Source organism: Pygoscelis adeliae, unplaced genomic scaffold, assembly GCF_000699105.1.
Source record: "Pygoscelis adeliae isolate BGI_AS28 unplaced genomic scaffold, ASM69910v1 Scaffold427, whole genome shotgun sequence".
Lineage (NCBI taxonomy): Eukaryota > Metazoa > Chordata > Aves > Sphenisciformes > Spheniscidae > Pygoscelis > Pygoscelis adeliae.
In genome coordinates this window covers 160,953-173,603 of record NW_008825214.1, presented here as the reverse complement: position 1 = coordinate 173,603, position 12,651 = coordinate 160,953, and the positions used below count along the sequence as shown (strand labels likewise).

Sequence of the window (12,651 nt, the reverse complement as noted above, 5' to 3'; positions counted from 1 at the left end):
CTCCCCCGGGGCTGCCGGGCCCCTGCCGTTCCCACCCCAGGAGCGGCCGCATCGGGATGCTCAGAGCGCAACAGCCACAAAACAACTCGTGAATTCTTGTCTTTGCTCCGAGTCCGTAAAAAGAGGGTTACGGGGGGGAAGGGGAAAGAAGAAAAATAAAAACCGCGATGTGGAGGCAAGGGGAGATGTGTAACAACCCCCCCCAGCCACCGCAAGCCGGGTCTGGTGCCGCTGACGAGGAGTTTTTGCCCAACAAAAGCCATCGCTTCAGTTCACCAAGACATCGCCGCTCATGCCGTCCCGGTCCCGCCGAGACGCCCCGCTGCCGTGCGAGGCCAGGCAGCCTCTCGGGCAGCACACTGCGTATCTACTCATCCAGGTAACGCAATTAAACAAAAAGGGCTTTACAACCTGAGCTGCAACTTGAGCTTTGAACTCACTGGGTTGCTCCTTGCTGGGCCGCGCGGGGGAGAGCCCGCTGCCGTGGGCAGCCCCCGGGAAACCCACGGGGCTGCAGGTGGGCACAAGCGCCGTCAGCGCGGCCCGGGGAAACACTCCCTCCGGGGCACGGCCGAAGGAGACGTCCCGGTGCTGGGCCCGGGTGGGCTGGGCACTAAAGCCCTTTTGTTTTCACCCACCCAGTGACCCCGCGTAGAAGAACGGGCAGATTGTCTTTCAAACGGAGCCGATGTGGAGCTTGAATGTCCCTTGCCACCTTGGCTATAAATCATCCTGCATGTGATAAGGTAATTACCTTCCCCTTGAAACTATTCATAGGAAAACCTATAAAGCGCCTAGCTTGTAAACACAACAATAAAGAGGCAGGACAATAAAATCTTGGCTGGGGTGGGGAAGCTGCTGCCTTTCGCCAGGCCCTAGCGCCTCGTGCTTCTGCTTTGCCCGGCCCCCGGCGGAGGCCAGAGGCTGCGTCCGCCCCTGCTGCTCTCGCTGGCAGCGAGCAAGCGGCACAGCGTACACGCAGCCCACGCTGCTCCGCCAGGCACCAAAAATGAGCATCTGACGCTAAAGGGACACATAAAATCATCACTGACCTTGGTATCAGGCAGGAGAGCCCATCCCAGCTCTGCTCCAGCACCCTCAGAACTGCACCCAGGTGCAACCACCAGCAGCAGAAATAGCCCACAGGGCTGGGGCCAGGCACAGCTGACCCCCATGACTGACCCAGGTCCCCACCCAGCAGCGTTTTAGTTGTTGCCCACAGAAATTAGGCCTGAATCTCCGTAGCTGCCCCCTCCGCCCGTGTGTCTCCCCAGCAATGCCCGTGTGCTGGCAGGGGAGGCGATGCAGCTGCTGGCTGCTCCCCACCGCTGAGCAGGGCCGAGCCCTGCGCTGCCGGCCCTGACGGGAGGCAGGGGTGATAACGCGTTTCTCTCATCTTCGGAAGATGCTGGATGGAGTTCCACCAGTCAGAGTGAAAACCAGCTCCTGCCTGTCCGCTCTCCCCTGTGCACACATCGTTTTATCCCCAGAGGGTCAGCTAAGGGTGTCCAGAAGCTGCAGAAAGGATGTTCCTACAGGAGAATAAAGGCTGGCGTCAACGTAAGACCCATCTGACATTCTCCTCTTCGCAGGCAGAAGGTTTGTGATGAGTGTGTAGGGTGAGACCACAAAATCCAGACTCTCTACCCAAACTGGCGTTTCAGTCTTTATTGCCGTGATGTGGTGATGGGTTGAGTAGATGCCTGGGACGCTCGGAGTCTATGAGCATCCCTGAGGAAAACAGCTACAGAAGAGAGCGACTAATGGTGTGCAGAACCGACCTCCAAAACCCAACCCGTACCTGATTCAGTTCCTTTACAGATGAACCGAACTCTATCTGGCATTCAGACACGCGGCCTTATTCTTGTCTGGTCTTCAAGGAAAGATAGCCAGATGTTGAGGCACAGGCTCAGCAGATCGAAGGTGCAGAACCCCTCTGCTTTAGCATCTGGTAATGAGTTGGGCTCTTCATTAAGCAGATAGCTCACACGGAGAAAACTGCCTTCAGCCAGGGCTACCTAAAACTACTTTTGCTCCCAAAGATAAAAGATATTATCTTTCTGTCTGATAAAAGTTGCAGGTTCTCCAATACGGGTTGAAGTACTGGATGTGGTTATTTAGAAAACTTCATACGCCGAGCGGGCAGGCTGCTACCATGCTCAGCGGGTCTGCTCACTCGTTTTATTCAGTTTATTCTTATCATTTATAAGATTGAGCTCTTGGTTTGCCTCCATCGCTCGCTCAGTGCTGCTTAGAGCACAAGCCCACATCTCCTCAAAAGCCCTCCAAAAGTGTTTCCAGGAGCCAGGTGAGACTTCACAGAAGTTTGTAATAAAAACCAAAGACGTTGGCTACACACTATGGAGAATCCCAGCAGCTCCCATCTGCTTCTTGGGGCATGTAAAACACCCGTGGAGGTGGATTTCTCAGGTGCCCACGCAGACCCTTCGCTGCGATGCGGGAATTGAGGCTCATGGCTCGTGGCCTCGTCTCTGCAGCAGCACAGTGGTGCTCCGCAGGCGGAGATGCTACGTCGCTCACGTCATTCTGTGCACAAAGGCAAAACTCTTTCCAAAGCAATGTAGTTCTTGAATCGACAGGGATTTCCCCCGTTCGGAAGAACAGCCGTCCTCCTCCCAGTACTGACATCGGGTGTGGGCTGCTGGGACAGGCACAGCCCTGGTACGCCCGGTGTCTGCTGCCTGACCACGCGTCGGACACCGAGGCCCACAGCTGCCTTCCCCCCAGTATTTCTGCTGGTACAGCATGGAGGCAGCTCTAGGGCTGTCGGCAAACCTGGGCAAGAAATCCAGGCACAGTCATGTTTTCAATGGTAACGGGACAGATTTCCTCTAGAGCCAAAACACAGGTTTGATTCATATGGTGGAAACTCAAAGATGGGTACAGGTACAATTCCAGCAGCCAAAGAGGGAGAAAAAGGAGCACGTGCCAGCTTAAGTGTAAATCTGTAATTTGAAGCATAGCCAGGGGTGCTCCTGAGCCAGGATGGGGCCCGTGCCTGCTGGGGCCCAGCAAGGGCTCGGCTCTGCTGCTCTCTTCCTCAGCCTCTGTCCCAGGCAGCTGCTCAGCCCTTCAGAGCACCCAGACAAGCCTGACCCTACGCCAGGCAGTGGCAGAGCTGCTCCTGCTGCAGGCTGTTACAGCGGGAAAAGTCACTCTTGGCAGGGAGCCGGCCCCATACATTCAGCGAAAAAGACTCCATTACTCTGAAGGGGTTTCGGGTACTCACGCTACTTGAGGCCCACTGAAACCAGCAGCAAGGATGGAAAAACAAAGCAGACAAATTTTGCATCCCCAAGAGCTTTTATGACAGCCAGGGCTTGCACTGAGCTCTGTTCAAACATCCACCCAGAGGTTAGGACAGCAGGCACTTAGGCCCCACAGACCAGCTCATTCCTGGAGGCATTGATTTGTCCCCAGCAACATCAGAGAGCTCAGTCCTCCACCGGCTATCAGCACAGTAAGCACACAGCAAACAGAGTAAGTAACATCAGCACGAAGGAAGGGGAAGGGGACAGAACTTCAGAAACAGGAACAAACCCACATGCGGTTTAGGCCATCGCTGCGCCTCCCACAGAAAGGGGACAGAGCCCCAGGGGTAGCACTGCTTGAAGAGTCAAAACTCCAGCCCCAGGGGACCTACTTGGAATTTTGTGGCTTACGCAGCACAGTACCATCCACCTGGAAACAAGGAATTTTGAGGTTTTGGAAGATGGGATGAGTGAAGGCAGCAGGGAGGCGCAGCCCAGGTGTAAGACACCAGGAACGTAGACAGGTAAAGGCAAAGTGTGTTTGCTCTAAGCTATTATTCAAATATTGGCATATTTAGGTTTATTGCAGGAACACAGAAGTGACAACATTTGCAGTGCTCAGAAAAACAAAATTCTTCCAGACCCCTCCTTTACAAACATGATTTTGAATACAGCAGCAACAGTAACAAAATGCTTTTAGATAAGCTGAGACAACAGGCTGTTTTTATAAAACATACAAAGAAGGAAGAGGCATTTGTTTTCCCAGTGGTAACACTGTAACAGTTAAGGGTACAAACAAAACCAAACGAGGACAACGTCAAAGTTCACTAAACATAAAAACAAAATAAAAAAAAAAGTTCTACAGATCTTTTCATCAGGCATTGTGAATGATTTTAATAAGTTTGAAATAAATTGTTTAATGCCAACAACAGGAAACTTTTCTTCTGGATGCCCTGTGTAAGTGAGGGCAGTGTGTTTCTTCTCTGTGCCCAGCCAGAAGTATAAGTTATCGGTCACTGAAACAAGTGTTTCTTTCTAAGCCTCTGTTAATTCAGTGGCATTGGCATGATTTGTCAAGACATCTTCCAGGTAAACAGACACTCTTACCCTAGCTTTGCCCTCCAGCTGTTTCTCTATCCCACCGAGGTGTTCGATAGCTCCTTTTAGTACTCCCTCCCTCTCGCACAAGTCCGTCTGCACTCCTGCTTCGTTTTCTTCAACTCCAGATTTCAGGTATTGCAAGACGTAGGATTTGATTGCATTCCCATTTTCCGTTATGGTTTCCCAAATGACTGGCAGGTCTGTGCTCTTTGCCAGACTTAACAAATGAAGCAGAGCCTGGCAGATCTGCGTCCTGAGGCTGGCACTGTACTTGAATTCCAGAAAGTCCTCGGTGTCTTCACTCTTCTGCAAGGCTACCACCAAGGCACTCCAGATTTGGCAGAACTGCTCAGTGGAGCCGTAGCATTCCCTCTTGCTGGGGATGGAGAGGGCCATGGCTGATTTGATTCGGACTTTAAAATTCTTGCAGGACTTCACTACTGAGGAAAGTGCACTATACGCTTGCGTGGTCCAAGGAGCCTCTCCTACAAAAAACAACAAAAACCCCTTTTCAATCAGTCAAAATATACAAAACTGTAAATGTATCTCCTAAATATTTAATGAGCTTACATTTACTGTATTTATTCCAGCCCAAATGAGAGAATCAGGGGTTATGAAATGAAAAATTAGTTAAAAAACAGTTAATCTTCTGAAGTTTTGTAAGAGGAAAAGTGACGTTTTGCATCTGTTCACAGCTATAATCCCATCCTCACGCTCTTTTCTAACATGACGGATCCAACTGAATACAGCACAGTTATGTCTGTATTAGCATTCGCAGGATCTGAGCCTATTTCACTGGCAAGAGTTCTGGGAAAGCTATGACAGCCAGATTCAGCTCCGTTTGCTTTCTCCCCTTTTCCCCAACACATTTGTAACAGAGACCTTCTTATCAAAACCACAACCTGCTGTGCAAATCCAAAGCCAGTGGGACAAGTTACTCACCGAGTGGCAAGGCAGGGTTCTTAAACACATTCCCCAGTGCGTAACAAGCATTCCAGCGCACTTTCATAGTGGCCTCACTCTGAACAGTAGAAATAAGGGCCTGAAGAGATTCCTCGATGGCTTCCCTAAACCTGGGGTTTGCTATGTGATAGGGTTGAAGGAAATGAAGCACGTTCCCAAGGGCCCGGACTGCATTACTCTTTACCTGAAACACACATACACAAAAAACCCCAAACAAAACAAAAACACATTCTGGCTTTCAGCTTATAGGCAAAGCTTTTGTCAAGCCTGCTACAAAATCATGCTCAGAGCCAACAAGGAGCCCATCTGGAATCAGACTGGTGTCTTATCAGATGGTAACTTCCTAAAAGTCACCAGAAAGATCATTCTCTGCAAGTGGTCACCCTGAAAGAAAAAAAAAAAACAAACCACCCAACAAAAAAACCCTGCGCTGTGGAAAAGCGCAATCAGATGCCCTGCAAGTCAAACACGGGAAACCTCCAAATACCAGCCCGCAAGAAAGGATGCTGAGCTGCAGCTCCCCGTCCATTGGGGCGAAACACCCCAAAGTAACTGGTGCCTTTTTCCCTTTTTTTAAATAAGAATGCAAGAGTTAACTACACTGTGATAACCCCACCCTCCTTCCCCTCAGCCATACCTTGTCTCTGTCCTTGGATGCTTCAGTCGCAGACCGTAACATTTTCAACAGTAGGAGATCAGAAAATTCCTCTTGAAAACTCTGTCCCATTGTTTCCCTAGCAGAAGAATCACACTGTGAAAGGCCAGCTCAAGATGATCCAAACCAAAGATGTGACACAATCCGTTATACAGGCGTATGAACAACCTTCACTCTTTAGAAGGCTAATATGTAAGGCAGACCTTACTACATGTGACCACTATGTTTATTAATTTAAAACCAAACTATCAATGCAAGAAAGCTGGTTAGCAATGCATTAAGTCTGTAATAAAAAACAGAGGGCAATGAATTGCTCAGAGGCAATTCTGTAGCAGGAATATATGATAACTATTTCTCCTGTTAAAAATGTAACAGTAGGTTAGACTTCCTTCAGTCTTTGGCTTGAGGAACTGTTAAATATTTATTAATTTTACTTCTGTGTTATGTTGAAAGTAAAGTAACCAGGGAACATGCAATTACACAAAGCAACATGCAAGAAACAGAAAACTGAAAAGTAAACTTGGAACATACTCCAGAACTAATGATTAGAAAGACCTAAACCCAAGCAGTTCAGTAGAACTTGACCCCAGATGGATACGAGATACTTCTAATACAGTGTCATACACTGGTAGACTCATAGGCTGAAGAGTGGTTAAAAAGAAGCAGCCGAGCCAAATTTTGGCTTTTCTGATACTAAGCAGATTCAGTACCCTCTGTCTGACGCTACAGGAATACAGGCAGAGAGAGGAGTTCTGCGGGCCAAGGCGCGCTTACGTACATGTTGATGATCAGAGTGTCTGTAAGATTGCCCAGGGACCAAGCTGCTTTGGCACGGACGTTCGGAGACTTGTCATGGAGGGAATTCAGAATAGCGTTTGCTGTGTCTGCCACAAACATCACATCCTATAAAAGTAAAAACTGCTGCAAAGTTAGAAAGTTTTAAAAACTCAGGTGATTTCCTTAGTAACATATACATTCTGGCCTTTCTAGGGAAAATGATACCTGCACAGAGACCAGCTCTATTAATATACTCTTCTTTTTTAGGCGACAACTTTTAACGTGTTTATGGTGCTCTCTGTGCAGCTTTGTTTGATCTTTAATTAACAGTCTAAGCCTGCATGCTGACCAAGTTCACCACTCTATTGGGGTAGCTGTTGCTGAAAGGTTTCACTGTATTATTTCATTTCATTGGTGCTTTAGTTACTTTGGATTTTAGCATAATTACCTGGACTGCCAATCTTCTACTCATCAAATCCCACTCTTAAAAGTAATTGCTTCTCCAAACTCCCTGTTGAGCTGCCTGTCTAATCTTCTCTTCTATGGCACATTACATTTCATTTTCATGCCCTTGCCTATGGTAAAAGATTTTCTTTCAAAATATTTTGGACTCAAATCTCAATGTCAGCTACAGCATAAATTTTTTACTACAATCACCCATTTAAGGCCACGTTGCAAAAAACTACAGTCTTCCAGCTCAGCCAAGCTAAGATCAACTTTTTTGTGGAAACAAGACAGCCTTTCTCTCTAAATAAGCTTTACTTCTTAGTTTTAAGCAAAACTGAAGCCTTCCCATTAAAAACTTGCTAAACTCTACCAAGCGCTGTACAGCTGTTCCCTTCTTCCCAGCTCTACCTCATCTCTTGCAGCTCCTTTCTGCCAGCCTAGCCTTTCCCACTTCTGTCCCTGAGAGCTCGGGGAAGATCCTGACCTCCCTCCTTTTGATCTCACTTACGAGGCTCTCTGGCTTCTGCTTCATCTCAGTTAAAACCGCACTAGTTCTGTTCACCACACAGAACGCAAGAGCAGGAGTCGGTAAAGAGAAGCTATATACACACACTACAGACCAAAAGCCAGCAGGAAGACCAATTCATTCCAAAAGAACTCATGTCCTACATCTTACGGTTCATCAAAACCTTTATAAAATGGATCAAAATAAGAAAAATGGGCCAGTTCTGACCTGCCGAAGGCAAGGGAAGAGGATGTAGACTCCCAGCGCACGTGCGGCAGCAGCTTTTACCAGTGGGTTCTCACTGTGGTTCAGGCCAAGAAGCAGAGTGACACACAGTATCTGCTGGTCATTCTGCAACGATAAGCAGTCATGGCAATAGAGAGAAACTGAAAAGATTTCTGTCCCACAAAGACAGACAACTGACAAATACTTTGAAAGACCCTAATATGTGGAATCCATAGAAGCTACCATTCAGAGCGTACTCTTTTCTTTAAAGTAAATTGACTGGCATTTCAGGATGCCACACAGGAAACGGGAATGCTTCCAGCAAACATGATCTTGTTGCTGTTAGTTAATATTTTGGTTTCCTTTGTGGTCTTATCTATCATCCAAACGCAGAAGGCATGGCCCATCAGAGGTAAAACAGACTGGATCAGTTGCTTTTTCCTGTCTTACTTCAGTCTTTCCCCTTCATTAACAAGGACAGCCAGGCAGATTAAGTTCATCCCGGACAGATTGTCAGTTTACCAACCCATGACAAAGATCTTTGTTTCATCAGAGCAAAGGGTCAGGGTGGGCACTGACTTGACCCCACGTGGCCACAGGGACAAGAGAGTGTATGGGATCAAAGTACAGAGTGATGAAGTACATGCTGTACTTGGAGAAACCAGACGGAGAATTCCAGAGTACTGCTGTACTAGCAATTCTTGGGCAAATGAAATCTGGCTGAGTACTCCCCATCAAGAAGGGCACAGTGACATAAAAGGAGCTGCACAATGCAGCGGTGATACACTGCCAAAGCTTTCATGTTTAAAAGCATATTTCATGTTGCAAAAAGAGAGTAAGGCCAACACATTTGTTTGCTTCTGCCAGGGCAATCACTGCAGTTCAGTGTTTTAAAAGCCAGCCAAAAGAAAAAACGCGCATGCAAATCGGTGAACAATGTCAGTCCATGGCTGTTAGCTCAGCTGTCCCTTCAAACACTTAACCAGCAAAATAACAACCTTTCACCCCTCCCTCATGCAATGAAATTCTTGCCCTCCATCTCCCATGCATCACCGCCAAGGCTGAGTATTCATGGCAGAGCCAAACAGCTTCTGTGACCCACGGTTTAATTGTTTTGACAGACTTATTACTCCCAACATTGCCTTTTCCAGCCTTCAATAGTCACAACTCATTCAGAATGCAAAAAAAAAAAAAAAAAAAAATTCTGGAAGATTCCTCTACCCTCTCCTCATAAGTTTTAAAAGGCTTTACACTACTGTAATCTGGTAGACAAGAACAAAGCCTCAATAGGTAAAAATGCCACACAAAGGAGAGCTCTCTGACCTGCAGACTGCTGAAAGCTTCTGGCAAGATAGAGGACAGGGCATCACAGGCGCTTGTCTGAAGAGTCGCATGTGGAGAGTTCTGAAGAGTGCCAGGTAAAGGGCCATTTAATATCACAGTCCAGAAAGTTACAACCTACAGAAGAAGCAGCCAGGTTTACCCATTTAAGCTCAGCAATTATGCCTAAGTTCTATAATAGACTGTCTTTTTCTATGATCATCTTTAAGACATGCTTACAGCAGGTAGCATAATCACACATGAAAGTGATTACAACTGTTTAGAAGCCTAAAATACTTAGCATTCAGAAACATTTTAAAGACATTTTAGTACTGCTATCAAGTACTTATTCACCGAGTTCTGTTTGTTTCCTTCTCAAGGCCACATATGCTCAGATTAGATTGCATTAGGTAGAATTACGATTCCATTCTTGAATCCACACAGCTGGGTATTTTCATTTGCCTGAAAATTTACATTCATAGCAAGTAACAGGAACCCAGTGCTACTGGACACATTTCCTATCTTGTAGGGTCACTGGTGACTGGCTCAAAACTTAGCATACACCAAAGAAATTTTTAAAATTGCCTTGTGTTCACAGAAGCAAGACTTAAACAGGCCTACGTTACTACTGGAATGCCAGTTCCTCAGCTTCTGCAAACTTATCCAACAAACGGCCTCAAACAATGAATTTTTCTGAATTCACATATATTATGGTTCTGGCCACTCTCTCTGCACTTGTGAGCAGCCAGAACATGTAGGCTGGCTCTTGTAACAACGCAAATTCACCAAAACTCTAGAAGTGTATGTCTAGGTTTTATGCAGCAGTAATGACCCACGCAAAATCTGCACTGTTCTTCCAGCTTTCTGACTTACAGCAGGCAGGAAGAGGAGGGATGAGGAAAGGCAGAGAGGCAGTGTTAACATCATGTAAAAGAAAAAAAAAAAAACCAAACAACCCAAAAACCACACCTGCATGCAGACAAAAACAAATGCCAAAATAATGTAGGAAGTCTACAAAAATTGTACATATCAGCACCTATAAAGCTGCAGGGTACTGAGTCTCTTTCTGCTTTCCTGCAATTGATTTATCCATGCCAGTAACTTTGCAGAGAGTTCAGGAAAGGAAGCTCAGTGAAGTGGAATCCCAGAGGGAGCCCACACGCTTACCACGCTGACAGGTACTCTCTGATCAGGGGCAACGGCTGAATCGGGTTTGTACTGCTGTAGTACACCTGTGCCCAGCTCCTCCAGAAGCTGCAAGGAAACAAAAAGCAACTAGGTCTTTATCAGGGATGACTCAAGTACCACGGAACCATAGCAACCTTTACCTAGGACTACACTTACTTACCCAGGGAACAAAAATAAAAGATTCAGCATTGTTTTGGACTCTATTCTGCCCCTGCTAGTGAAGAAATTAGAGGAAAACCCTTTCTTACATGAAGTCTCCAGCTAAAACAGCATAACAAATTGCCACGCAAAGGGGAAATCTCTCTGAGCTTTCCTTCGGGTGACAGGCTACAGTTCCTGCACCAGCTGATGCTAAATCAGAGAAGGGCCAGTATTATAGTCCTTGCATTTCCCAAGCTTCCTGGTGACTGAGCAGAGGAACAGAATTCTGCTAAGAATTCAAGACTGGAAGCAGAAGGTGTGCTTCTCAAAATGTCAGGGTACTGCACTTCCCAAAGAGCTACAACAGGCACCAGCTCTTTACGGTGTGCTACATCAAACACACAAAAGATGCTCTGAATATTCATCACTACTCACCTGCATTTGCAAAGCACACTAATAGATAAAATTGACTTGGTAAAACAATGTTGGTATTTCCTCATGCTCTTACTTTGGCTCCATGAAGCTGAATGGATGGATCCATTTCTTCCATGCATCTGCAAGCCACTTCTCCAAGTTCTAGGAAATAGCTCTGAGCCATAGAGAAATAACCTTTTACAAGAAGAGCCAACACCTGAACACAAACAAAAGAAATTCCATTCAGCATTTTTCTTCCTATTAAACCAAAATACCCCAAATACACACAAGAGAGAATGTTAATGGGCTAATCAACACTGGGACCATATACTAAACTCTGATGTAACAGATACACCTTGCAGCACAACTTCTAGAATACTATAGCTAATTAAAACCCTCCTTATTCCATTATCTTGTTCAAAAAAGGGCCACAAAAGCACTATCGGGTAGCAACACAATGAATTATTTACTGTAAGTGAGGTCTCCCGTAGCTAAACAACTAAGCAAGAGTGCCTGTAAGAGCACCGCATCCTGTATCGCCTGTAATACTGCTGCTGCAGTCTGTGAAGCTGGATTTAACAAATAGTCATTGTTACAGAAAAAGAGTGAGACTCCTTGGGATGCACATTACAAAATCTTACTATTTTCTGTGGTTAGATGAAGAAAAACAAGGCCAAGTCTCAACATTCACAGGTACTCCTTTAGTCATACCAGCATCACTCCATAGCTCCTTGCAGGCTGTTCTTTGACCGCAAGCTTCTTCCCCACTGTTTCCTTGCAAAATTTTAGTTCAGATTCTGTATGGAGGAGTTTGCATGGGGAAGACTCGCAGCCTTCACCAGATGCCAGCACACACAACCAAATATTTAAAAATAACGAAGGTAACAAAAATCACAGGCAGATGAACTTACTGCAGCAGGTTTACTATGGGATGGTTATGCTGTAGCCACAGGCACGGAATCAAAATGTTACTGCTCTTTCAGTCACAGCAGCTCAGACGTGCTGTACGAGCAAATGTTTTAGCCTAAACCTCACTGAAAGAGCTAGGAGCAAAGGCAACCCACGACTGAGGCTTGGCTGACATGAGGTAATTTGATATTGTACCCAGCTGTTCATTTTACAAGCTAGCTGTTCATCTCCACCTGTAAGGATTCCAGTCGAAGGGGACACGGTTCATAAACGCTGGAAAACGATGGAAAGTTAGCATCGCTGTCAGAACAGGAATCCTCTCTGGGCAGAACGACGATGGAAACGCAGAGACGGAGAAGCCAGCATGGTTCTGAAGACGTACATCCTGCTGGATTATCCGTAGGCTCCCCTTCTGAGGGGAGTGCTTTTCTCCACTGCTCAGAAGCATTAAAACGGTGAGGGGTTGTGCTACCACTATTATTTAGCCCCGAAGAACTGGGCTGTTGCAAAAGTAACTGCACCTCTGGTAAAGGTGCTTGGACAGATACTATAGCCCCTAATAATGTGAGACTAGAAACTCGAACATTAACATCTGCAAGAAAGAACAAGGCAGAATAAGAAAAAGCCAGTCCATTAGCATCTCACCGACCCATCAGCATCCTTCTTCAGCAGTTTCCAGACAAGACAGATCATAACATATAATTCAATAGCAATGTTTATGTATTTATGAAGCA

The 12,651-nt window shown here is 46.3% G+C and overlaps 1 protein-coding gene across 1 annotated transcript in view; it reads right to left on the bottom strand.

Moving 5' to 3' along the window:
- Positions 1 to 4,151: 4,151 nt before the first annotated feature.
- The window catches only part of HEATR6 (HEAT repeat containing 6), a 17,667-nt gene continuing 9,167 nt past the window's right edge, over positions 4,152 to 12,651 (bottom strand). The window contains exons 11-19 of the mRNA XM_009329098.1: positions 12,151 to 12,509; positions 11,103 to 11,225; positions 10,433 to 10,519; positions 9,269 to 9,403; positions 7,949 to 8,071; positions 6,770 to 6,894; positions 5,974 to 6,070; positions 5,316 to 5,520; positions 4,152 to 4,858 (exon numbers count right to left, since the gene is read on the bottom strand). Of these exons, the coding sequence (XP_009327373.1) occupies positions 4,308 to 4,858; positions 5,316 to 5,520; positions 5,974 to 6,070; positions 6,770 to 6,894; positions 7,949 to 8,071; positions 9,269 to 9,403; positions 10,433 to 10,519; positions 11,103 to 11,225; positions 12,151 to 12,509 (1,805 nt within the window). The 3' untranslated portion in view covers positions 4,152 to 4,307. The remainder of the gene's footprint in view (positions 4,859 to 5,315; positions 5,521 to 5,973; positions 6,071 to 6,769; positions 6,895 to 7,948; positions 8,072 to 9,268; positions 9,404 to 10,432; positions 10,520 to 11,102; positions 11,226 to 12,150; positions 12,510 to 12,651) is intronic.